Source organism: Ixodes scapularis, unplaced genomic scaffold (assembly GCF_016920785.2).
Source record: "Ixodes scapularis isolate PalLabHiFi unplaced genomic scaffold, ASM1692078v2 PGA_scaffold11__112_contigs__length_91849675, whole genome shotgun sequence".
NCBI classification, from domain to species: domain Eukaryota; kingdom Metazoa; phylum Arthropoda; class Arachnida; order Ixodida; family Ixodidae; genus Ixodes; species Ixodes scapularis.
Window position 1 is genome coordinate 23,895,771 of NW_024609837.1, and position 27,174 is coordinate 23,922,944.

General features: G+C 45.6%; 1 protein-coding gene across 1 annotated transcript in view; it reads right to left on the reverse strand.

The window, feature by feature from the left end:
- LOC115332520 (venom metalloproteinase antarease-like TtrivMP_A) overlaps positions 1-21,107 on the reverse strand; it is an 89,925-nt gene extending 68,818 nt beyond the window's left edge. Inside the window, exons 1-2 of the mRNA XM_040216452.2 lie at positions 21,053-21,107; positions 19,445-19,620 (exon numbers count right to left, since the gene is read on the reverse strand). Of these exons, the coding sequence (XP_040072386.2) occupies positions 19,445-19,620; positions 21,053-21,107 (231 nt within the window). The remainder of the gene's footprint in view (positions 1-19,444; positions 19,621-21,052) is intronic.
- Between the last annotated feature and the right edge of the window lie 6,067 nt (positions 21,108-27,174).

Here is a 27,174-nt window from a genome sequence, read left to right on the forward strand (position 1 = left end):
ATGGCCAAAAACCTCGATATGTTGTGGAGAGCAGCTTGCAGGCGTAAATATATTCTCTTAGGAGACGCTGCTGACGTCCAAAGACACACGTCGTCGGCGTACAGCGAGATATGGATAGAATCCGGGATGAGTGCATGTAGACCAATGAGGGCGATATTAAATAGGACTGGACTCAAAACCCCTCCTTGCGGAACACCTTTGGTGAGAACATGGTGGCTGTTATCTCCATCACTCGTGCGGACGAAGATTGTCCTATTGTAGAGGTAGTCGGCAATCCAGTCATAAAGACGACCTCCGATACCTATTGATCTTAAACCTTGCAGAACTGCTGAGTGCTGAACATTATCAAAGGCTCCCCGAATGTCGAGAAACACAGCCGTTGTGAGCTTGCCACGGAGCTTCTGATCATCGACATGAGCAACTAGGTCAATGACATTGTCGATAGAGCTGCGGCCTTGTCTAAACCCTGTCATTGATTCCGGATAGAGTGAGTTGGATTCGAGAAACCATTCCAGACGCGAAAGAATCATTCGTTCCAGGCATTTTCCGATACAGCTTGTAAGCGCAATAGGTCGGTAGGATTTGATATCTAGAGGAGACTTACCGACTTTCAGGATGGGTACTACGCAAGCGGTTTTCCATTCCTGAGCGACACAGCTGGACAGCCAGGAAGCATTAAATACGTCTAAAAGATGTTGGCGGGCTTGAGGTCCAAGGTGAGCAAGTGTACCATACGTAATACCGTCTGGTCCAGGCGATGAAGAGTGATTCAAAGATGCCAGAACTTGATCGAGTTCAAATGCGCTAAACATATTATCCATCGCTCTTGAAGTATGATCAGCAACCTCTTCAAAGCTCACACTTGTTGGGTCGATAGTATTCACTGTTGATGGGCCTACAAGTGAAGCGCAGAAATCCTCAGCAATTGCAAGAGCTGGCCTTCGTAAGAAGATTGAGAGAGCATTAAATGGTGTTCTCTGCTGTGGTGCAGATCGTAACCCTCGCGCTATATGCCACATAAGTGACAAGGAGGCACGTGGGTCAAAAGAAGCGCAAGTGCGTCTCCACTTTTTCTTGGAAAGTTTGTTAAGATGACGGCGCATGTGCTTTTGAGTTCTTCTATCATTGCGGATATCAGCAGGTAATTTTGTGCGCCTTGCACGCCTCTCTGCGCGTCGGCGGATTGCCCGCAGTCGCTCATATTCTGCGTCCACCGTGGTGCGGGAGGGCGAAAGGTGAACAGCTTTCGTTGCTTCCTTTGCTGACAGTTGGATGGCAGATATAAACTCATGACAGGTACCAGTGGTTTGGAGGCGCACTTCTACACCATCTTTAAACTTTTTCCAGTCGGTGTATAATACAGAATGAGGCTTGGTGTTGACTTGGAAACCAGAAATTGTGGTGTAGGTTGGTATGTGGTCACTGCCATGGCACTCGACATCTACGAACCAGGAGCTCCGTGAGACAATTTCGCGTGACACGAAGGCGACGTCTAAGCAACTACTGCTACGGGTGCCTCGAACAAAAATCGGTGGCCCATCATTTAAAACACAAAGGTCATGATCGTATGCCAGATCAAGCAGCTCTCTTCCACGACGCGTAGTTTTTGCGCTCCCCCAGGCCGCGTTATGAGCGTTAAAGTCTCCTGTCAATAAGATTGGCCCTGGGCACTGTCTAATAATAGCATCCAATCTAGAAACGTCAAACGCGCAGGACGGGGCAACATATGAAGCAATTATGGTGAATGAAACTTTCCCCCTACGAACAGTAACAGAGACGTATTCATTATTCGGGTGTGATGGGACATCATGGTGAACATAAGTGAGGTCTTTCCGAAGAGCTAGAAATAACCGACTAATGCCAGAATCCCGAGCCGACTGAAACACTTCGTATCCGGACAGGCGGAAATCTGCGGCTACACGTGATTCACAGATGGCTAGGATCGGGAACCGGTACTTGAATACAAACTGCCTGAAGTCTGAAAGACGTGAAGGTAACCCTCTCGCATTCCATTGAAATACTGTGGCTTGTTTTACATCATCTTCAAAAGAAGAGGCATTAGCCATTAGACTGATGCATGCTGGTGATCATTGTTACAATTGCGGGTTTAAAGACCATAATTCCCTCGAGGATGCTCTTAAAGGTGCAGGATGGCAGCTTGGAAGTAAAACTTTCAAGGACAGAGAAGATAAGACTTATTATGTCGCCGACCGTCATCAATCCAAGCGCTCAGCTCAGCTCAGCTCAGAACCCCCTAATCTTTTTTTTCTTCTTTTTCTTGATACTGATTTTGGTCATAGGTAGTGCTGATAGTCCCGTTTTCATTCATGTCAATAGAAGAATGTGTGTTTTTTTTTCTTTTTCTTTTTTTAAGAAGACAGATGGGATGGCAGCTCAGAACCCCCTAATCTTTTTTTTTCTTCTTTTTCTTGATACTGATTTTGGTCATAGGTAGTGCTGATAGTGCCGTTTTCATTCATGTCAATAGAGTGAGTGAGAAAATGTTTTATTTTCAGGTGGGGTACCTGTTGCCCTTGAAACTCGTCATTGGCTACAGGGGGAAGGGAAGGAGGGATTGGGTTTAAATGTAAATATCAAGTCCGGCGGACTTGATGAACTCTATCAGCGAGTCTAAAATTGCTTTTCTGTGCTCGGGGGTGCCGTCTGGAAGAACCCATTCCTTTAGGTAGGATGGTCTTTCTTGTGGCGGTAGAGCATTCAAAGCTAGTTTCCGCTTGATGTCACTTTTGGGACAATCCCAGATGATGTGTTTGATGTCTGCCAATATTTGACAGTGATCGCACATGTCAGTTTCGGAATCTTCCCCGTTGTTGCTTTTTCGGAATTTATATTTCAAGGCCGGTGTCATGGCGGTTCCTGTACGCAACCTTCGGAGGCATACACGCTCCCACCGACTGTAAGATGTCGATGGAAGGGGGTGTTCGTCTGGCCTGCGTAGACCGGCGAGTCTTTGGCTTCTTTCTAGCCGTTCTTGGGCTTTGATTTCCGACGGGTCGACGTCGTCTTCGATGTCTTCATCTACGACGGGGTGCACTGAGCCTTGGCCGGGTGGGACTGCCTGTAGCTGCTCCCGTGCGGCTGCATGTGCCTCGTCGTTTCCGTGGATACCTTGATGTCCGGGGATCCATCGTATCTTGATGGTACGGCCTTCAGCTCGAAGCTGTCGGGCCGTAGCCTTAATGTTTTTAACCGTTTTGCTGCGGCTATCATGTTTTTTTAATTCTCGTACGGCTTCTTTAGAGTCCGTAAAGACATAAATGTTGCTTTTATGTTTTTCTTGTTCTGCACTCTCAACCGCCGTCTTGATGGCTTGAAGTTCAGCCTCCTTGACGCTGGTGGTATTGCCCAGGGAGGCGGCGACTCTTCTCTGGTCGTTTGCGCAATAATGAGCCATAGCTGTGCATTTGTCCTCCTTGGCTGCGTCCGTGTAAATAATGACGTTGGTGTCATCTTCAAGAAGTAATTGTACCTCGGTGTCGTGTTTCCTGGCAGCGCTATTTCTTCTTTTAACTTGTGTTTTTCCTTGATTTTGCGGGGTCGGTCTTGTATCAATAACTATCTCGTCTTCCCATGGTGGAGGAGGTTTCGTAAAAACTTGGTAGACCTCGTTGTTGTAACCAAGTGCTCTCAGGATCTTTCTTCCTGGTTCAGTTTTTTCAAGCCTCAAGTTTTGACTGATCTTGTTTTCTTGTGCTATTTCTTCGATCGTGTTGAGTCCTCCGATCTCGTAAAGCGCTTCCACCTTGGTGCACCTGGGAAGCCCAGTGATTACTCTCAAGGCTTCCCTGTTAAGTGCTTCAAGTCCGTTCTTTTGGGCGCTGGTTAGACTGAGGTAGTTCACCCCGTAAGTTGCCTTTGGTACAAGGAAAGCCTTAACCATGGTCCTGAGGATGTCTTTTTTAGCTCCCCAGGCTTTGCCGGTGGTGTGTTTGATCATATTGAGTGCCTGCTTCCACTGACTTTTGATTTGCTGGTACCAGCTTCCCGCCTCTCCGTTTTCGTCAATCACGATACCGAGTATCTTAATTGAGGTTTGAGATTTAATTTGCTGGCCATTGATGAGGAGCTTGATCTTGTCTCCAACTTTTTCATCTCGCCCTCTGGCGTTGGATATGGCGACGTAATTTGTTTTTTCGGTTGAGAGTTGCAACCCCGTCTGTTTGGAGAAGTCTTGAATTGTGTCCAGGGCTTTTTGAAGCGTGATGACTTGTGTGGACGTGCTGCAGTTCTTTGTCCAAATAGTAATATCGTCTGCGTAAATGGTAAATCCCAAGAAGGGAATTTTTTCTAGGGAAAGAGCAAGATCTGCCATCACCATATTAAAAAGTGTTGGCGAGATTACGGCTCCTTGTGGGACACCGATCTTGTTATCCGTCATCGGTCCTCTGGTTGGTCCTATAGCCGTTTGGTATTTTCTTTTGTCCAGAAAAGAGTGAATGAATTTCAGGAGTCACCCTTTGATTCCTCTTTTGACTGCACCACGTATGACCGCGTCGTGGGGCACAGAATCAAAAGCTTTCTTTATGTCGATCGTGACGATCAGCCGTGGATTGTAGGATGGTCGTTTGGAGGTGATGTCCTTGTGAATAAGGGCCAAACTATCCTGCGTTGACAAACCTGGTCTGAAGCCGGTTTGTCTGGCGCAGTAAGCCTGGCTCTCAATTTCGAGGAGCCACGTGATTCTCGCCAGGACCATCCTCTCCATGGTCTTGCACAAATTGGAAGTGAGTGAGATTGGTCTTAGGTTCTGGATTGAGTCGGTGAGCTTGCCTGGCTTGGGAATTGGAATAACCGTTGACAGTTTCCATTCTTCGGGCAACTGTCCTGTCTCCCATATTTCGTTGAACCAGACCAGCAGTTCCGTCTTCTTTTCCTCTGGCAGGTTCTTGAGAGACGTGATGGTGATCTTATCCGGTCCGGGTGCGGTGTTCCTTGCTGATTCCAGAGCCATTATAAGTTCCCCCATGTTAAATGGGGCGTCTGCTGGTGACCGATGGTCGAGCTCGGGAACCCTCTTTTTGTAGCGTTGCTGCAGCTGTTGTGTTGTCGGTTGCGGGAAGAAGTGTTCCCCTGCCATTAGTGCAAGATCTTCTTCCGTGATGCCGAGCTTGATAGCGAGATTTTGTCCCGTACAATTGTTCTTTTTCTTACCGGACATGCCTTTGTATGTCCGCCACATTCTTCTAATGCCGGTTTTTTCATTGAACGAATGGCAGTGCCGTCTCCAGATTTGCTGCTTCAGCTCCTTCGTATAACGTTTGGCTCTAGCCGTGGCGATGTTTAGTTGTATTTTGTAGCGGATGTTATACTTTGCTTTTCTATATCGCTGTTGAGCTTGAAGTCTGCTTGCCCAAAGGTTCAGCAAATGCATGTCTGGGTTGGGAGCGTCTTCTTTGACTTGGTAGGTCCTTGTCGCCGCTTTGACTGCCAGTTGGATCTGATGAACGAGGGGGAGTGAGGAAGGGACCTTTTTGATGGCATCGCGAAACGTGTCCCATCGAATGAAGGGTGCGTCTCGTCTCCGTGTACCGTTGGTAGGGAGCTCGATCCTGATCGGCAGAGCTCGATCCTGATCGGCAGATGATCACTACCATTGCGTCTGGCAATGTTTTCCAGGAGAGTTTGATTTTCTTGCTTGCCCAAGTGAGGTCAGGTGTCGTGTCTTCTTCTTTGGCATGAAGGCCAATCCTCGTTGGTATGCAGGGTTCGTTGACTAGTACTAATCCGACCTCCTTCATTTTGCACTTTAGTGTCTTGCCTCGAGCTGATGTGCGGGTATAGCCCCAGTCTTCGTGCTGAGCGTTAAAATCTCCGCTGATTATGAGAAGTTCTTTATTGGGTCTGAGGTGCGTGAGCCAGCTCATATCATCTCCGTCTTTAACGTTAGGTCGGATGTAGGTTGAAGCAATTATGAGAGGCTTCCCTTCGTGTTTTATCTGCACAGCAACTACCTCTCTTGCTTCGTTGCACAGATGTGCCGATTCTATACGCGCGTGTGGAACTTTTTCCTGAACTAGAATGGCCACCTGCCCGATGATCACTGTCTCTGCATCTTTGCCCTTCCCGTGGTGAATCGTTCTCGTTATGGAGGGTTCTGTGTACGTTTTGTATCCATTAAGTTTGACGTTTTCGTGGTTGGTTTCCTGAAGGAGAAGTACCGCTGGTCTTCTCTTGCCCATTCTTTCGAGTTGAAGTTTGAGCTCCGCACTTTTGTTTGCAAAACCTCTACAATTCCAATGAAAAATCCAAGGGTGTACCTTTGTATCTTGGTAGTTTGAGCCGTTCGGTTTCATAATTACTTTGGTGGGTGTTTGGCAGTGAGGAATTTGTCGAATTTCTCGCCGATGTAGTTCACCTTGGTGAGAATCTCAAATGCTAGAGATTCTAGTTGTTCTATTCGGCTCGTGTTGGTCTGGACGTTTGCGAAACCTTGCTCAACCCTTCGGCTCAGTGTCTCGAACCTTGCTTCCCAATCGAGTTGCATCCTTGGTGTAATGTTTGAAAGGAGTGAGGTTGGGCTCTGTTGCCCCGGCTGCCGTTGTTGCGCATTTCCGGATGGTGCGGAGGTTGTGGAGTAGAATAACTCTGCCGGATCGGTTGCTTGTTGATTAGACCTTATTATGTTAGCCCACGAATTGTCTGAGAGAGTCCTCATTGGTGCTGGAGATGTCTTTGTGAACATACTTTGCAAAGACTGCGAGGTCATACCTCCTCTCGTGGCAAATCTCTTACGTTGGCTATTTCTTCGCGTGTTGCTTCTCGGTGGAATTTTTCGTTTCGGGCACTCGTTGCTCGTGGCAATGTGCGGTCCCTCGCAGTTCAAGCACCTTGGTGTGGCCTGGCATTCTTCAACTTCTCCATGTTCATGTCCGCACGATCCGCATCGTTTCATCTTTAAGGGGCATACGTCAGACTTGTGGCCGAGTTGATGACACCCGTAGCAGACCAGTGGTCTTGGCCTGTATTCTGACACTTTGTAGACCTCAAAGACGTAGCGGACATGTCGGGGCACAGTTTTGCCTTCGAAGGTAACGAGAATGGTCTTTTGCTTGATGCCCAGGGCTCGTGCTGCGACAATCTTGTGCGTATTGCACGTAAGCTCGTTTACGAGAGTTGCTGGGTCATCGTGTGGTGAATTAAGGTATATCACCCCTCGCACTTCGTTTGAGCTTATCGCCTTGTAGGGTTGCACAGCCAGTGGGCCGTGTTGTTCGTTTGGGATTTCTGTGATCTGCAGAAACTTGGAAACGAGCGAGCTGTTCCTAGTGGTGATGGCAATGGTGTTCGCTTTTTCGTGTCTGTGCAAGGTGAACTCGTCGACGTTGTTTATCCCGACCTTCTCGATGGCGGTGCGGACTTCTTTTGTCGAGAAGTCCTCGATGTTATGTTTGCACACAGGGCGGTGAACAACCGTCTGGGTTGGTGGTTTTGGAACATTTTTGTCGAAAGACTCACGTTGGCCTGCTGCCGCCTGGTTGTGTTTTCGCTTTCGTCGCACTGTCTGCCAGCCGTCGTCGTTCTTATCGTCGGTGATGGGGCGATGTTCTTCGCGTGTTTGGTGCGAGCTACTTTCAAGAGTAGGAAAGTCTTCTTCGTTCATGGCAGAGACTTCGTCTCAAAGAGGTGTCGTTTCGGTCTGGCTTTCTTTGAAACCATTGTTCTCTTCGTCGTTGTTTAAGAGCAGTGATTGAAGTTTCTCCCGCTGCTCCATGCATTTCCTCAGGAATGCTTGGTTAGCCATGCAAGTGTTGACCCAATCCTTGTTGGTACTGCACGTCAGGAAGTATCCTGCGTCCATGACGATGTTCCGTTGTAAAACGGCGGTCGAGGACGCCTGGCTTCCAATGCTTCCTTGAATCGCTTGGGCAAGAGCAGCGGTAGGCTTAGCCGCTCCGCTTCCAGTATGCATCTTCTGACCCTTGAAAACGCCTCCAAGGGTCGCTTGGCGTGTCGGCTGGTTAGGTGACTCGTCCTTGTCGGTCGTCGGTATCCATGGCGGCTGCGATGAGGTGCCAGGAACCTTTCGTATCGGTGCAATGATCGTACCTTGGAAGGAAGCTCACGAGCAAACGTCTGGTCTCCTCGAGAGCTGAGGCCAGAGTCCGTCAATAGAAGAATGTGTGTTTTTTTTTTTCTTTTTCTTTTTTTAAGAAGACAGATGGGATGGCAGCTCAGAACCCCCTAATCTTTTTTTTCTTCTTTTTCTTGATACTGATTTTGGTCATAGGTAGTGCTGATAGTGCCGTTTTCATTCATGTCAGTAGAAGAATGTGTGGTTTTTTTTTCTTTTTCTTTTTTTAAGAAGACAGATGGGATGGCAACTCAGAACCCCCTAATCTTTTTTTTCTTCTTTTTCTTGATACTGATTTTGGTCATAGGTAGTGCTGATAGTGCCGTTTTCATTCATGTCAGTAGAAGAAGGTGTGGTTTTTTTTTCTTTTTCTTTTTTTAAGAAGACAGATGGGATGGCAGCTCAGAACCCCCTAATTTTTTTTTTCTTCTTTTTCTTGATACTGATTTTGGTCATAGGTAGTGCTGATAGTGCCGTTTTCATTCATGTCAGTAGAAGAATGTGTGGTTTTTTTTTCTTTTTCTTTTTTTAAGAAGACAGATGGGATGGCAGCTCAGAACCCCCTAATCTTTTTTTTTCTTCTTTTTCTTGATACTGATTTTGGTCATAGGTAGTGCTGATAGTGCCGTTTTCATTCATGTCAATAGAAGAATGTGTGTTTTTTTTTTCTTTTTTTAAGAAGACAGATGGGATGGCAGCTCAGAACCCCCTAATCTTTTTTTTTCTTCTTTTTCTTGATACTGATTTTGGTCATAGGTAGTGCTGATAGTGCCGTTTTCATTCATGTCAATAGAAGAATGTGTGTTTTTTTTTCTTTTTCTTTTTTTAAGAAGACAGATGGGATGGCAGCTCAGAACCCCCTAATCTTTTTTTTCTTCTTTTTCTTGATACTGATTTTGGTCATAGGTAGTGCTGATAGTGCCGTTTTCATTCATGTCAGTAGAAGAATGTGTGTTTTTTTTTTTCTTTTTCTTTTTTTAAGAAGACAGATGGGATGGCAGCTCAGAACCCCCTAATCTTTTTTTTTCTTCTTTTTCTTGATACTGATTTTGGTCATAGGTAGTGCTGATAGTGCCGTTTTCATTCATGTCAATAGAAGAATGTGTGTTTTTTTTTTCTTTTTCTTTTTTTAAGAAGACAGATGGGATGGCAGCTCAGAACCCCCTAATTTTTTTTTTCTTCTTTTTCTTGATACTGATTTTGGTCATAGGTAGTGCTGATAGTGCCGTTTTCATTCATGTCAGTAGAAGAATGTGTGGTTTTTTTTCTTTTTCTTTTTTTAAGAAGACAGATGGGATGGCAGCTCAGAACCCCCTAATCTTTTTTTTTCTTCTTTTTCTTGATACTGATTTTGGTCATAGGTAGTGCTGATAGTGCCGTTTTCATTCATGTCAATAGAGTGAGTGAGAAAATGTTTTATTTTCAGGTGGGGTACCTGTTGCCCTTGAAACTCGTCATTGGCTACAGGGGGAGGGGAAGGAGGGATTGGGTTTAAATGTAAATATCAAGTCCGGCGGACTTGATGAACTCTATCAGCGAGTCCAAAATTGCTTTTCTGTGCTCGGGGGTGCCGTCTGGAAGAACCCATTCCTTTAGGCAGGATGGTCTTTCTTGTGGCGGTAGAGCATTCAAAGCTAGTTTCCGCTTGATGTCACTTTTGGGACAATCCCAGATGATGTGTTTGATGTCTGCCAATATTTGACAGTGATCGCACATGTCAGTTTCGGAATCTTCCCCGTTGTTGCTTTTCCGGAATTTATACTTCAAAGCCGGTGTCATGGCGGTTCCTGTACGCAACCTTCGTAGGCATACACGCTCCCACCGACTGTAAGATGTCGATGGAAGGGGGTGTTCGTCTGGCCTGCGTAGATCGGCGAGTCTTTGTCTTCTTTCTAGCCGTTCTTGTGCTTTGATTTCCGACGGGTCGACGTCGTCTTCGATGTCTTCATCTACGACGGGGTGCACTGAGCCTTGGCCGGGTGGGACTGCCTGTAGCTGCTCCCGTGCGGCTGCATGTGCCTCGTCGTTTCCGTGGATACCTTGATGTCCGGGGATCCATCGTATCTTGATGGTACGGCCTTCAGCTCGAAGCTGTCGGGCCGTAGCCTTAATGCTTTTAACCGTTTTGCTGCGGCTATCATGTTTTTTCAATTCTCGTACGGCTTCTTTAGAGTCCGTAAAGACATAAATGTTGCTTTTATGTTTTTCTTGTTCTGCACTTTCGACCGCCGTCTTGATGGCTTGAAGTTCAGCCTCCTTGACGCTGGTGGTAATGCCCAGGGAGGCGGCGACTCTTCTCTGGTCGTTTGCGCAATAATGAGCCATAGCTGTGCATTTGTCCTCCTTGGCTGCGTCCGTGTAAATAATGACGTTAGTGTCATCTTCAAGAAGTGATTGTACCTCGGTGTCGTGTTTCCTGGCAGCGCTATTTCTTCTTTTAACTTGTGTTTTTCCTTGATTTTGCGGGGTCGGTCTTGTATCAATAACTATCTCGTCTTCCCATGGTGGAGGAGGTTTCGTAAAAACTTGGTAGACCTCGTTGTTGTAACCAAGAGCTCTCAGGATCTTTCTTCCTGGTTCAGTTTTTTCAAGCCTCAAGTTTTGACTGATTTTGTTTTCTTGTGCTATTTCTTCAATCGTGTTGAGTCCTCCGATCTCGTAAAGCGCTTCCACCTTGGTGCACCTGGGAAGCCCAGTGATTACTCTCAAGGCTTCCCTGTTAAGTGCTTCAAGTCCGTTCTTTTGTGCTCTGGTTAGACTGAGGTAGTTCACTCCGTAAGTTGCCTTTGGTACAAGGAAAGCCTTAACCATGGTCCTGAGGATGTCTTCTTTAGCTCCCCACGCTTTGCCGGTGGTGTGTTTGATCATATTGAGTGCCTGCTTCCACTGACTTTTGATTTGCTGGTACCAGCTTCCCGCCTTTCCGTTTTCGTCAATCACGATACCGAGTATCTTAATTGAGGTTTGAGATTTAATTTGCTGGCCATTGATGAGGAGCTTGATCTTGTCTCCAACTTTTTCATCTCGCCCTCTGGCGTTGGATATGGCGACGTAATTTGTTTTTTCGGTTGAGAGTTGTAACCCCGTCTGTTCGGAGAAGTCTTGAATTGTGTCCAGGGCTTTTTGAAGCGTGGTGACTTGCGTGGACGTGCTGCAGTTCTTTGTCCAAATAGTAATATCGTCTGCGTAAATGGTAAATCCCAAGAAAGGAATTTTTTCTAGGGAAAGAGCAAGATCTGCCATCACCATATTAAAAAGTGTTGGCGAGATTACGGCTCCTTGTGGGACACCGATCTTGTTATCCGTCATCGGTCCTCTGGTTGGTCCTATAGCCGTTTGGTATTTTCTTTTGTCCAGAAAAGAGTGAATGAATTTCAGGAGTCTCCCTTTGATTCCTCTTTTGACTGCACCACGTATGACCGCGTCGTGGGGCACAGAATCAAAAGCTTTCTTTATGTCGATCGTGACGATCAGCCGTGGATTGTAGGATGGTCGTTTGGAGGTGATGTCCTTGTGAATAAGGGCCAAACTATCCTGCGTTGACAAACCTGGTCTGAAGCCGGTTTGTCTGGCGCAGTAAGCCTGGCTCTCAATTTCGAGGAGCCACGTGATTCTCGCGAGGACCATCCTCTCCATGGTCTTGCACAAATTGGAAGTGAGTGAGATTGGTCTTAGGTTCTGGATTGAGTCGGTGAGCTTGCCTGGCTTGGGAATTGGAATAACCGTTGACAGTTTCCATTCTTCGGGCAGCTGTCCTGTCTCCCATATTTCGTTAAACCAGGCCAGCAGTTCCGTCTTCTTTTCCTCTGGCAGGTTCTTGAGAGACGTGATGGTGATCTTATCCGGTCCGGGTGCGGTGTTCCTTGCTGATTCCAGAGCCATCATAAGTTCCCCCATGTTAAATGGGGCGTCTGCTGGTGACCCATGGTCGAGCTCGGGAACCCTCTTTTTGTAGCGTTGCTGCAGCTGTTGTGTTGTTGGTTGCGGGAAGAAGTGTTCCCCTGCCATTACTGCAAGATCTTCTTCCGTGATGCCGAGCTTGATAGCGAGATTTTGTCCCGTACAATTGTTGTTCTTCTTACCGGACATGCCTTTGTATGTCCGCCACATTCTTCTAATGCCGGTTTTTTCATTGAATGAATGGCAGTGCCGTCTCCAGATTTGCTGCTTCAGCTCCTTCGTATAACGTTTGGCTCTAGCCGTTGCGATGTTTAGTTGTATTTTGTAGCGGATGTTATACTTTGCTTTTCTATATCGCTGTTGAGCTTGAAGTCTGCTTGCCCAAAGGTTCAGCAAATGCATGTCTGGGTTGGGAGTGTCTTCTTTGACTTGGTAGGTCCTTGTCGCCGCTTTGACTGCCAGTTGGATCTGATGAGCGAGGGGGAGTGAGGAAGGGACCTTTTTGATGGCATCGCGAAACGTGTCCCATCGAATGAAGGGTGCGTCTCGTCTCCGTGTACCGTTGGTAGGGAGCTCGATCCTGATCGGCAGATGATCACTACCCATTGCGTCTGGCAATGTTTTCCAGGAGAGTTTGATTTTCTTGCTTGCCCAAGTGAGGTCAGGCGTCGTGTCTACTTCTTTGGCATGAAGGCCAATCCTCGTTGGTATGCAGGGTTCGTTGACTAGTACTAATCCGACCTCCTTCATTTTGCACTTTAGTGTCTTGCCTCGAGCTGATGTGCGGGTATAGCCCCAGTCTTCGTGCTGAGCGTTAAAATCTCCGCTGATTATGAGAAGTTCTTTATTGGGTCTGAGGTGCGTGAGCCAGCTCATATCATCTCCGTCTTTAACGTTAGGTCGGATGTAGGTTGAAGCAATTATGAGAGGCTTCCCTTCGTGTTTTATCTGCACAGCAACTACCTCTCTTGCTTCATTGCACAGATGTGTTGATTCTATACGCGCGTGTGGAACTTGTTCCTGAACTAGAATGGCCACCTGCCCGATGATCGCTGTCACTGCATCTTTGCCATTCCCGCGGTGAATCGTTCTCGTTATGGAGGGTTCTGTGTACGTTTTGTATCCATTAAGTTTGACGTTTTCGTGGTTGGTTTCCTGAAGGAGAAGTACCGCTGGTCTTCTCTTGCCCATTCTTTCGAGTTGAAGTTTGAGCTCCGCACATTTGTTTGCAAAACCTCTACAATTCCAATGAAAAATCCAAGGGTGTACCTTTGTATCTTGGTAGTTTGAGCCGTTCGGTTTCATATTTACTGTGGTGGGTGTTTAGCAGTGAGGTATTTGTCAAATTTCTCGCCGATGTAGTTCACCTTGGTGAGGATCTCAAGTGCTAGAGATTCTAGTTGTTCTATTCGGCTCGTGTTGGTCTGGACGTTTGCGAAACCTTGCTCAACCCTTCGGCTCAGTGCCTCGAACCTTGCTTCCCAATCGAGTTGCATCCTTGGTGTAATGTTTGAAAGGAGTGAGGTTGGGCTCTGATGCCCCGGCTGCCGTTGTTGCGCATTTCCGGGTGGTGCGGAGGTTGTGGAGTAGAATAACCCTGCCGGATCGGTTGCTTGTTGATTAGGCCTTATTATGTTAGCCCACGAATTGTCTGAGAGAGTCCTCATTGGTGCTGGAGATGTCTGTGTGAACATACTTTGCAAAGACTGCGAGGTCATACCTCCTCTCGTGGCAGATCTCTTACTTTGGTTATTTCTTCGCGTGTTGCTTCTCGGTGGAATTTTTCTTTTCGGGCACTCGTTGCTCGTGGCAATGTGCGGTCCCTCGCAGTTCAAGCACCTTGGTGTGGCCTGGCATTCTTGAACTTCTCCGTGTTCATGTCCGCACGATCCGCATCGTTTGACCTTTAAGGGGCATACGTCAGACTTGTGGCCGAGTTGATGACACCCGTAGCAGACCAGTGGTCTTGGCCTGTATTCTGACACCTTGTAGACCTCAAAGACGTAGCGGACATGTCGGGGCACAGTTTTGCCTTCGAAGGTAACGAGAATGGTCTTTTGCTTGATGCCCAGGGCTCGTGCTGCGACAATCTTGTGCGTGTTGCACGTAAGCTCGTTTACGAGAGTTGCTGGGTCATCGTGTGGTGAATTAAGGTATATCACCCCTCGCACTTCGTTTGAGCTTATCGCCTTGTAGGGTTGCACAGCCAGTGGGCCGTGTTCTTCGTTTGGGATTTCCGTGATCTGCAGAAACTTGGAAACGAGCGAGCTGTTCCTAGTGGTGATGGCAATGGTGTTCGCTTTTTCGTGTCTGTGCAAGGTGAACTCGTCGACGTTGTTTATCCCGACCTTCTCGATGGCGGTGCGGAGTTCTTTTGTCGAGAAGTCCTCGATGTTATGTTTGCACACAGGGCGGAGAACAACCGTCTGTGTTGGTGGTTTTGGAACATTTTTGTCGAAAGACTCACGTTGGCTTGCTGCCGCCTGGTTGTGTTTTCGCTTTCGTCGCACTGTCTGCCAGCCGTCGTCGTTCTTATCGTCGGTGATGGGGCGATGTTGTTCTTCGCGTGTTTGGTGCGAGCTGCTTTCAAGAGTAGGAAAGTCTTCTTCGTTCATGGCAGAGACTTCGTCACAAAGAGGTGTCGTTTCGGTCTGGCTTTCTCTGAAACCATTGTTTTCTTCGTCGTTGTTTAAGAGCAGTGATTGAAGTTTCTCCCGCTGCTCCATGCATTTCCTTAGGAATGCTTGGTTAGCCATGCAGGTGTTGACCCAATCCTTGTTGGTACTGCACGTCAGGAAGTATCCTGCGTCCATGACGATGTTCCGTTGTAAAACGGCGGTCGAGGACGCCTGGCTTCCAATGCTTCCTTGAATCGCTTGGGCAAGAGCAGCGGTAGGCTTAGCCGCTCCGCTTCCAGTATGCATCTTCTGACCCTTGAAAACGCCTCCAAGGGTCGCTTGGCGTGTCGGCTGGTTAGGTGACTCGTCCTTGTCGGTCGTCGGTATCCATGGCGGCTGCGATGAGGTGCCAGGAACCTTTCGTATCGGTGCAATGATCGAACCTTGGAAGGAAGCTCACGAGCAAACGTCTGGTCTCCTCGAGAGCTGAGGCCAGAGTCCGTCAATAGAAGAATGTGTGTTTTTTTTTTTCTTTTTCTTTTTTTAAGAAGACAGATGGGATGGCAGCTCAGAACCCCCTAATCTTTTTTTTCTTCTTTTTCTTGATACTGATTTTGGTCATAGGTAGTGCTGATAGTGCCGTTTTCATTCATGTCAGTAGAAGAATGTGTGGTTTTTTTTCTTTTTCTTTTTTTAAGAAGACAGATGGGATGGCAACTCAAAGCACCCCCTTTTTTTTCTTTTTTTCTTTTTTCTCTTGCTGCTGAACTCACGAGAGGGAGCTCGTGAGCTCCTGCTCGTGAGCTCACGAGCAGGGGCACGCCGGACGGCGGACGGACATACGGACATGGCTAGCCCCTAACACGTGGCCCCTAAGGAGCTTCGCCCCTAAAAAATCGGACGTGCTGGAGCACCCACGCCTGAGCTGGGAAGCCTGCTCTCGTAGTGGAGTAAACGAAGGAACTTTACTTCAGTAGGACCGTCCACGGGGAAGCCCAGAAGCTGATGCATGTCGAAAATGTTTCATCTTGACAGCGGCTTTCCGGGAGTGAGCGAACACTGCGTAGCAAGGCCTTTAAGCCAGTCGTTTGCTAAACCCAACTCATCGAAACCGCCATCGACTCCGCGGTAACTCTAAATAACTGTAAATCAGGGTTGGGCAGAAATACCCAAAAATGTATTTGGAAATACAAATACTGGGATACATTAAAATAGTAGCTAAAATACTGATACTGAAATATATCTGTAAAAGTGTATCGCGATACGTATCGGAAATACATTTTAGATAGAGGCAAAATGTATTTGGAAATACAAATACTGGAATACATTTTAGGGAGGGCAGAAATACAAATACAGAAATACTGATACTGCAATACATTTTCAAATTTGTTTGAGACACCAAATGAGATGAAGCTTGAAGTTGGAACTGAAAGTTGTTGATTTTGAAATTGCTTTCCCGTAGGCTTGGCACTTTGCCTTGAAGCTAGTGATTGCGGACGACGAGTAGTCTCCAGTGGGCTCAGAAAAACGTTCTATCAAAGACTGACCGCGGTCCCTCCCCTGGCATCCTGTCTGTCTGACGAGGGATGCGAAAAGACTTCGACCTCTATATAAATCTTATGTCATCCTAAATTCCATCAAAAGGCCACCATGCCCCTGTCCAATAAGGACGTCCCTGTCAACATTTATCACATGACGTCACGGTGGAATGAACTGGTATTCTTTGTCTGTAGGTGTGGCCTTGAACATGAAACTTTACCGCGCTGTTGTATGAAAGGACAATACGTGCTTTCGTTGTAGGTTACCTCGTTCAAGATCATGCAGGCAGTGTCATTTGGAATTTTCGAGAATAGTGAACCACATGAAGCATCCTGGAACACATGTCTTCTGTTACGGTTGATGAAACGATACGGTGGCATCCCTGTTGTGAAGGTCCTTCCACCGACGCATAGATTGCAATCCTCAAATTTCGTCTTGCATACTCCAGATAGAGACCTCGTGGACTGCGACCTGATATTGCCGGCAGAGGTACGAGCTGTCCGAGAAACAGCGCGCTCAAAACGAGTCGTAGGTGTACGAAGTCTGGGTCGGCAAAGCGAGGCTACGTCTGACCTCAGTCCTGGGTTTCGGATCACCAGAGCAGCGGGTCACTTTCACGTCGGCTGATGACGTACCATTGAGCCGTGCAATATTACGGGCGCAGCCGCAGACACATTCAAATATATGTTGAACTTCACTGCGCGAGTTACCGGTATCCTACTATTTCAAGCCAACCACCGCCAGGCTCGTGCTGCAACGGATTGTGAATCAGCTTTGCCGGCTGGGTGTACTCTGTACGCTAAGGCGAAAAAGACGGTTAGCAGCGGGCTTTGGATGCCAGCAAAAAATGACTCAAGAAACCACTACCTATGGACCTGCGGCACAAGATGCTCTGTCTCCACTCCTGGCACGCCACCTGGTTCGAGTCCCCGACTATGCAACAATTCTCAGAAGAGAGAAGAGGACGCATAGAAAAATAGTTTGGAGAATCGGAAGGAACCTTGGTCAGCGTGGTAGCAATGCCCCAGCATCTCCTTGACCCTGATGTCCTCAGAAGTAAAAAAAAAAAAAAAAAAAAAAACCTTTCGGGTTTTTTTTTTTTTTTTTTTTTTTGTGGGGGGGGGGGGGGGTATTTCTCATGAAATGTAACGAAATACATTTCACCCTGATTGTATCGCGATACAAAGAAACATTCAAAATGTATTTCGATACAGGAATACAGATACTGGTGAAAAAAAGGTATCGCGATACAGAAATACTGATACAAAATGTATTTCTGAAATACTATCGCGATACATTTGTATCGCGATACTGCCCAACCCTGCTGTAAATAAAATAATATATAAATCTTGTCTTATTGAGCTCCACTACATGTATTCGCCCAGCGGAGTCACTCTTGACCACAAAACATTTATCTGCAAGAACTGTAAGGGCTGTCCGCTTTAATGTTTGTACACAAGCTATTTGACAGGCTTCCCGAATCGCAGCTAAAAGCCCCGTCACACTGAGGCAACAGTTGGACAACTCTGTCCGGCAACACCTAAAATCGTGTTGCCGGCAACCCTGACACATCGCGACAACGACAACAATTGGGCCACATGTTGCTGCCGCCCGGCAACAGTGTTGTCCGATTTGTTGTCCGTCTACCCTGTCACTACACTCTCACACCGCGCTGACGGCGGGACAACACGGGGAACACTCCGCCATCTTGATTGTTTACCTTCTTTCGTGTGCGGCGCGGCGTCGCTGGAAATGTGACTCTACAAAGTGCTAGTGCGTTCGAAGGGCTGGAAATTATCACGGGACGACATCAACCAGTGACTGTGATTAGAAAAATTGACACGGGAAGTATTTTTCACCCTTTATTTTATGAAAATGTTCTTCATTCGCTGACAAAGCAGATAGCCCTAACCGTGCAAAGTGAGATCGCTGATATATGTTCAGGTTTTTACGCCACCCGCGGTATGAAGCATATATTTCTTTCCGGGTCTTTCTTTCAGGCAATTCCTACCTTTACTGTAAAATTGCGATTTTAAAGGAACGCGTTGCGTCAGCTTGAAAGTAACGCGCACTCTTCTCGTTAGCCTGGATGGGTCATTTTTATGAAGCAGAAGGAAGATCGGTGGCCGAGTGGGCTAGCGTACACCAGATCAAAGCTCGTGGAGCGAAAGCTCGCGCTGCAGAATCCAGGGATGCTGGGTTTAATCCCCACCCCTGCCCGTTTCGATCTGGATATGAGCATTGTACCGGCGTGCGGTCGTGTATCGCTACTCCGTAGTGCACGTTAAAGACCCCAGGCTAGCGGTTGTACTGCACTGGCTGAACTGCTCATCTACGGCAGAGGGACAAGTCACCAGTTGAAACAGACTAACTTCAGGCTGTATAAACATACACGCACCCCCTATATGGAGCGGTGTAGCCGCTTTCAGCATTTTTCGTTGTAATTTCTTGATTTTTAATCCGCTTATTCAGGAATAACTGCAGCTATACTCGGATACCTTGTGCGCATTTTTTTATTGTATGTCTAATTTTCTCCGCCTACAAGTTACAGGCGCTATCTGCAAGGAAAGTTATGGGTTGGGTGCTTTCGTTGTTCACGTTCATCTCCAGAAGTAACTAAAGGCCGTTACACGTTACTTCATCAAAAGCTAACGTTACGCGTTCCTACTCTCAATAAGTAACAATAGGGCGTTCCTTCTTTACCAAACAAAGTAAATGGGTACAAGTAATGCGTTTTATATAAGTCTGAACAGAAGCGCCGAAGGATAGGGACAAAGTGAAGGAGGTAACGACAACACGGAGCGGCTCCGTGTTGTCGTTACCTCCTTCACTTTGTCCCTGTCCTTCGGCGCTTCTATCCAGTCATGAACCAACTAGATCAACTCAACCTTTTGCTGTATATAGGCCTGGTTATAAGTAGAAACTAAAAATTTCACTAGTACACTTAAGACTGATTACGTGTAGGAAGGCGAAAGCCAGTCAACGACGACGTCTAGGACGACCTCTAGGAGGACTTCTAGGACGACGTCTATGACGACTTCTAGGACGACGTCGAGAACGACGCCTAGAGGACGACGTCGAGAACGACGCCTAGAGAACTACGTCTAGGAATTCATTTTGATTCCTCTTAGTTGGCTTTGTCATCCTTCTTAATTTCATTGCCTCTAATTCGGCTGGGTGGTCACGTAAACATTTCGGTACCTCTCATGTCGCCGACGTGTTTTCGCTCAAGGACTTTGATGGTCGGCTGAACAATGACACATATAAGGCTTGTTCGTATGGTGGACACACTTACGTGTTGCTCTCTGCCATCGTCTTGAATGACGACAAAATCTTCGGCTAGGACGGTGCTTTTCTCCAAAGTCAGTACAAGCCCGTCTTCGATACGCAGAATTGTTTCTCTATTGAGGCCCCTCGCGCCGAGAAGCATGGGATATACGACACGCTCCAGATGGGATGCTTTGAACTTGTCTAGAACAACACCTGGAGTAAACGTTATCAAAGATGCAGAACAAATTTTGTTGAGCGCATGAATTGTATTTATACTTATATTTATAGAAACATGGGCAAACGGTAGCTGTCTTCTCTGATTTCATTCGCGGCAGTTTTCCATTCAGATATAACAGAAGTATTTAAGAATTTGAAGCATTCCCACCCGCCGTTTATCATTGGCGTGATAAACCTAAGCGCCACTCTGACATGAGATGCTATGCTCAAGCGATATTAATGCGCAAAAGCAGAAGAAACAAACAAATTGTGTTGTTTTTCCGTGATTGTTTTTTTTTTTTTGGTTATTGTCATTTTGACTGATGTGAAGAATCCTCCCTCCTAGAGGCACTAAAGGAGCTACGTTTCAAAGTAATGCCATTTCGGCCATCATATGGTGCTTAAACTAATCGTTGCTGCAAGCTATTGCATGCTTTATCTGAAATCCACGAAGACGCTTTTTAAAGCGATTAGCTTTCTTAGGATCTTCGGGCGACTTTAAGGTATTTCTGGCCGTCTATTTTTTCTGCTAAATTTAGCGGGGAAAATGACGTAACGTGACTTGATGTCCCGTGACCTCAGCACCAATCGAGTCTCCCCGCTACATTTAGCGAAAAAATTTGACGTCACATGACCATGTCACGTGACTTATACTCAAATTCAGTTTCTCCGCTAAATTTAGCGGAAAAAAGGACTTCCCACGATGTCACGTGACTTCCACACAAATTCAGTTTCCCCGCTTGATTCAGCGAAAAAATTGCCGTCGCATGATATCAGCACCAATTGCGTTTCCCCCTAAATTTAGCGGGAAAAATGACGTCACACAATTGAATATTACGTGACCGCAACATCAATTCAGTTTTCCAGCTAAATTTAGCTGAGAAAATGGCGTCACATAGCTTGATGTCACGTGACCCACGCAAATTTAATCTACCCGCTAAATTTAGTCGTTAAATCGACACGTGACCTGACGTGGCTCTTTCAGTTATATCTGCAGCTAATCGCTTAATTAGCAACACAGTTGGCTCTGGCCGAATCTTCGTCCTCCAGAAATGTTAAAGCAGTCCTCGAAAGAGCGACGCTATATCGCCTGAGCTTCTTGACGCCGTCTCTAAGCTCGGGAAGGCGCATTTTCGGATCGTGACTATCATCTATTGCGTCCTCGTCGCAGTCTCGCATCTAGCACCAAAAACGCGTCACCCACAGGGTAATCGGCATGAGGAGCTGATACCCAATGCTTAAAGTGTTTCTTGACTGCACTCCCGTCATATGTCTGACGGTCCGAACCAAGCCTTAGGGTCGCACTTCGAAAGATCTCAGAAGATCGAAATTAATCCTTCCGTTGGGGCGTGCCACATACCCTTCGTTAGTTTGCCCATTTGATTTTGAGATGACATAAAAAACAACAACCACTTACCACCAAATGAAGTTTCTAGTATAATAGCAAGCAGGAATGCTCTGTAATAATGCATGTCGTTTTTCGCTGATTTAGCACGCTAGATTCATGCTAGATATTCTGGTTTCCGCATACCCGTGCCGTCTGCTTTTCTTTCGAATGGTTCAGTCTGCCGTCAGTCTTTATTTTTAACTCCCGGATCGGGCGTTGATGTTTCTCGAGAAAGGTCAACACATCCAATCAAAACGATGGCGCGATGTTGACAGGATCTGTCAACATCGCGTCAACGTTTTTCTTTTATGTGTTGACCTTTCTCGAGAAACATCAAGAAACAATAGAGAAGAGCAAGCGTATTCCTCTACGGCCATACAGACTCCGTACAAAAGTGCATCAGCTGTTGGAAGCTTTGGAAGCCCTGCACAATGGTGGACACAAGAAGAACCAGAAAACCTTCAGCTCTGACAATGGTAACATTTCCTGTTTATTGTCATATTTTGTATAAAATCTGGAAACAAATAAAGAAATCAGAACTCAGCGAAATCTTTGTTATACAGCCCCAATCAATAATGCTCGGATCGCACAACGCGGAAACGCCATGAGAGTACGACGTTAACAGCGGGGATAAAATGCAGAAGTTCAAGATCACGACATTACCTGGATCAAGAGATAACCATAAAACACGAGATTTCTCTATGAACCGGCGTCTATTTAGATCTAATATTCGTAAAGCCAAGGAACGGCACTGTGGGCGCCAGTGACAATTCTTTTATGAAAAAATGCAAGACGATGTTATTTTTGTTGTTGCTGACAAGACTTTTTTGTCACTCAAAATAATCCTGCTGACGCCCACGCTATTATTGCCGTCTTATTTTTAGTCTATATCAGGGGTGGCCAAGCTGCGGCTCGCGAGCCGCATGAGGCTCTTCGCGTGTTAAAGTGCGGCTCGCAACTCCATTCCCTACCCCCCCCCCCCCCCTCGCAGCTCCCCCACTCCCCCGCCTCTCTCCCGGTCACACGCGCACTTTCCCAGAAAGAGAGATGGAGGATTGCGGTTTGGTAGTCTTGTGCTACTGCTACCTTACGTACACGTGGACTACTTTTGATTCACATAGTTTGAGAGTAGTTCGAGTCTAGTTTGTTGCTCTGAACAAAATCCTCCCCCCCCCCCCCCCCCCCTTCCGCGGCTCTTGAAAGTTTCGTGGTTTTGTTTGCGGCTCTTAGGCTGAGTCAGCCTGGCCACCCCTGGTCTATATTAATGTCATGGCTTCGAATCTGCCTTCTGTGCATGTTAAACTTTCCGCGAATGACTGTATGCTTTACTATTTATCTGTCGAGCGAGTTCAAAACAAATTTATTTCTATCTTTAAAATAACGTTACCTTGAGAAAGGTGATCCTTGTTTGAACGTTGGGTGTAACTCGCAACTCGTCAACTTGTTGAGCCTGCAGCAGCGTCGGGTGAAGGCAGATCTGTTGTTTTTGTTTAAGACCCTGCACGGCTTGATTAACTCTCCCAGCCATCTGTCCGAAGTGAGCCTTAGAGTGTCACGTGTGCCTACACGGCTCCAATCATCTTTGTATATAGCACGACATTTTTGCCACTTAAACCCGATCCAATGATCGGCTGAGTGTTATAATCGCTACTCTGACTCAATTGATAGTTTTAACTCATGCGGGAGCAAGTTCGGAAATGCTGTTCGAATCTTCCTCTTGCAGGGAAAGGGCTGATCAGTTGAAGCGTTGATGTAGTATTTGCTTTGTGCTCTCACACCTGGTGATGTCTCTGTGTTGTGCTTTTGATTTCCCTTGTTGATCTTAATGTCTTCCATACTTGTTAATATTTTTATTCTCAGACTGGTGAACTACGTTCTCCTTCTGCACTCGTGTGTATGTGTGTTTTGCTCATTTTTCAGTGTGCCAGCACTAAGATTCATTGGTTGTTCCTGGACGCTTTAATAAACATTGATTATTATTATTATTATTATATTGCATTCGGCATTCGGCATATAAAATAAAACATAATTTTGATGTTCGTGATAAAAAATATTGGATCAAAACAATGCCAGTGTTTTCTCTCATATACAAAACCACTTCAGCTGCACCTTAAAGAAGAGCATTCTTTCTTTATTTCTTTTGTATTTTTATAACCATTTCCGATTACATTGCCTTTCCTTGTATTAATGATTTCCTCCTTTTTCGTTCTATTTCCTGCAGAAGCGGTCAGATACATATCCCGGATACTGCTTTGATGGACTCGGGCTACTGTACGGCCTCCATGGGACAAAGCTAAAAACTGACAGCTTAGAAGATTGCTTCGGAATGTATAGGCAACTGGCTTGCTTCTAATATCACGTTTCTGCAAGGCACATTTACGAAGGTGAAAAAAAAATACTGCTGAGGAGCACGCTGTCAACGATCACTACAGCTAGCAAGGATGGAGACTAGGAAGATCTCCACAAGTGAGCGGATACTTGACGCCCTACCCGCAACGTGGTATACCTGCAATGTGGCCCTGGTCTGTAAGAAATAAGCCACAGCCTACCGACCCTGGGCTATGTGGCCAGCCGTGCAGTCTACACTCCATCGAAAAACCTCAGGGGCGAAAAATGCAAGGCCTCATCGACAGCATGAAACAAGTTGGCTACAGTTTTCTCGCGCAGGAAGACTATATGTTCTCGCAATGCAACTCGTTATAGAAGGGCTTGTTTTTCCTGGTGTAAATGCTGTAGAACACAACTACGTTCTTTACCATTTGGTGATGCCCAGCCCGTGCCGACTTGTTACATATCTCATAATGGAACTATTCGCCGAAAAGGAGACTTCCGACTGCGACGCCTGTGAATGATAAAAGTGAGCTCATTTTGAAACACGTGTTGTTGTCACAAGAAAACGCACAAGTGTTTTCTTGTGACATTTTTTCAGCAAGATGAGTGTTGGCATTAATGCCAAGAATGCCAAACAAAAGAAACGGAAAGCTGAAACTCTGCAATCAAAAACACTCGCTGCCAGCCGTCACGGATGTCAAGAAGTGAACTCGGAACAAGGAAGAGTATGTCTGACGCCTGTGATGATGAACCCATTGTGAGTTCAAGCTGAAGCATGTGTTGGATGCAGTGAAAACATTCAACTGAGAAACCTCTGTTGCAGGATGACAACAATATTTTGAGTGCCAGTGCAAAATCTGAAAAAAAGAGAAAAAGCTAAGTGATCAAGGCTAAATAAATTAGCTCTTGTCCGGCCAGCAACGTGCTTGCACTTCGTCCTCATGCAAAGGCAACTGCTCTCTGAAGTCGGTGAAGCTGTGTGTGTGTGTGTTTGTGAGAAGAGAGTCAGTGTCCTTGTAGCAGTCTCTAGGGTATCCTTGTGGTGCTACAGCACCACAAGGATACCCTAGAGACATGCATGCTGCACAGATATTGTGTGTCTTCGGTTTCACAAAATCTACAGCATCTAAGATGCATGTGTATACATTTTTTTCAAGGCGGATATTTGCAGAACCTATGGATTCCAGGAGGTTCGTTTCGCAGTGTTCAAATGTGACCAATTTCCTAAATCCGATTCTCTCCTATATTGTAAATGCAAGCAACTTTGAATATGAAGCTCCCGTGCCCACTTCTGTTTTTGTACAAAACTTGTTTTTAGCCGCCCTAACATACCTGTGTCGCTTCGCAGACTCGGTATACTGTCGAAGTACATCAGCGCATGGGGCAACGCTCAGGTATTAGGGTAATTTTTTTGCAAAGATAAAGTTTTCATATGACATTGCCAAGAAACAGGTCACAGGTGTTTTTTCAATGTTGTAACCACATAGGTTGCTGCAAAAAAAGTACTATATTTGAACAGGCATAGTGCATTGGATTGCTGAACCAATGCAGATATATTAGAGGCCCAAGGAAAGTTTGTCAAAATATGTGGAACTAGATTTTTCGGACTATGATATCTCAGAATCCAAGAAACCAGCAGATCACAATTTTAAAATCGTATTACTTTTATACTTGTCTGGAAATTTGGGTCCCATTACTAGTTGCATCAGATGTTCCTAAGAGTAGTGTACTCGGGCCTCTATTGTTTCTATTACATATCAATGACCTACCATCATCAAATAAATCGACAACTAAACTTTTCGCTGATGCTTGAGTTATTTACCGGAAAATTCACAATATTGTCTAAGACGATTTAGATATGATATCATCATGGTGTTCTCTATGGCAGATGAAGATTAACACTCGGAAATGCAAACAAATGTCCGTAACTACATCCTCCACTAAAACACTAATCCAGTATTCATTACTTTCACAACTACTAGAACATTCACTGTCATACAAGTATTTGGGCATGTATTTTACAGATTCATTATCACGGATCGAGCAAATAACAAATAGTGCACGAAAAACACTGGGTTTCATTGGATGGACATTATATCTAGCTTCATAGAAACAAAACTACTCGCGTACAAAACATTTATCCTCCCAAAATTAGAATATGCAAGCATAATTTGGAATCCACACCTAAGTTACCTAATGTAGAGGCTCGAATCTTCAAAATGAAGCATCCAGATTTACATGCTGTGATTATTCATCCGAAACAAGTGTCTGCGCTTTAAAAGCTATATAGCATAAATCTTTATCATCTAGAAAGAAGACGAAAAATAGCCCGATTGTGCTTCTTTCAAGATGTATATTAGTCAGATTCCGATTTTCAATCTATTTACTGCCGGGCTGCCAATATTATATAATCCATATTAGATAATTCCTGCAAGATTGAACCATTTCAGTGCCATACTAACACTTTCTTCTTTTCTCCCTTAGTATTTTGCACCACTGGCTGGAACAAACTACCCGACCATATTGTAACTGAGCGATATCTCATTTCATTTAAAAATAAGTGCATCAATTTGTGTAACTGTGAACCTTAATTTGGAAAACTGCATCATAACAATAACATGCTAATAAGCGTTTTGTGTCTGTGTGTGTGTGCGTCCCCGCGCGCGCGCGCGCGCTCGTGTGTGCATGTGTGTGTGTGTGCGTGCGCCCGTGCGTGTGTGGGGGGATTTGTACTTGTTGGTGTTTGTTTTTTTTTTGTTCAATTACTTGTTGTCTTTTTATTTTGGAATTGCCCCAGATGATGTTGCGTCTTCAGGTTCCTTTGAGGTGAATAAAATGAAATTAAATAAAATGAATGCCTCTGCATCATTTATCCGATTGTTACTGTAATTCAATTGATCTGGTCCTCCTACTTCGATTATTGACATTTCATATGGGCTCTTTTTTTTTATATATAACTCCCGTGTCGTTCAAAAAGAAATAAACCACACAGTTTATCCCATAAAACAATAAGAGATCTGTCTCAAGCATAGATTTATTATAATGTACGTTAGAGGTTCAAGTGGCGCAAGTGTGCTGACGCAAATTGAAGCAGAGAGCGACCAGTCGAAAATTGACTTCCGGTAATGCATTTTGATGGGAAAAAGTGAGTGCATTTTCTCCTTACGCTCGATCATAAGAGCAAATATCCCGAATAATTCGTAGTACTAGGTAGCTTGGAACATTTCGCAGTCAGGCCTACGAAATAATTGGTCAGTTACGGCGTTTCTCTTTCAAATTCATATCGCATTAAAAACGGTGCTAAAACGGCTTCGTACGTGTATTTATGTGCACTGTCGGACACTCTTAACGCGAACACGACGTCGGCGCTTTTCAGCATGAGGATATAAATGCCAAACGAACGAAGGACATCTGGAAATTAAGGGAGACGGCAAGAGCTACGCAGTAACACTGGATCAGTAACTACCCGCGCATGTACGATCAAAGTAAATTGAAGGCAACGTAATATATTCCGATTTTAAATAAGTAACTACCGCTTTATTCTTTCTGCTCTGTGCGAACTTCTACGTTCAAAATATCACCAGCGCGATCGAAATTTTTGAGAACAAGTGCCCGATAAAAGCTACCCGGCAGAGAAAACAATACGAAAAGACACCTTTCATAGCCCACGGACTTTATTCTCTGGGTTTTGAATGTTTTTATCCGCTCATGCACGACGGGCTCATTTTCATATAGTTACAGGACTGGGATATTAGCAATATATAAGCGTCACCGGAATGCTGGCCAGCCTTGAACACTCTCTATATTCCTTTCGATTGTAA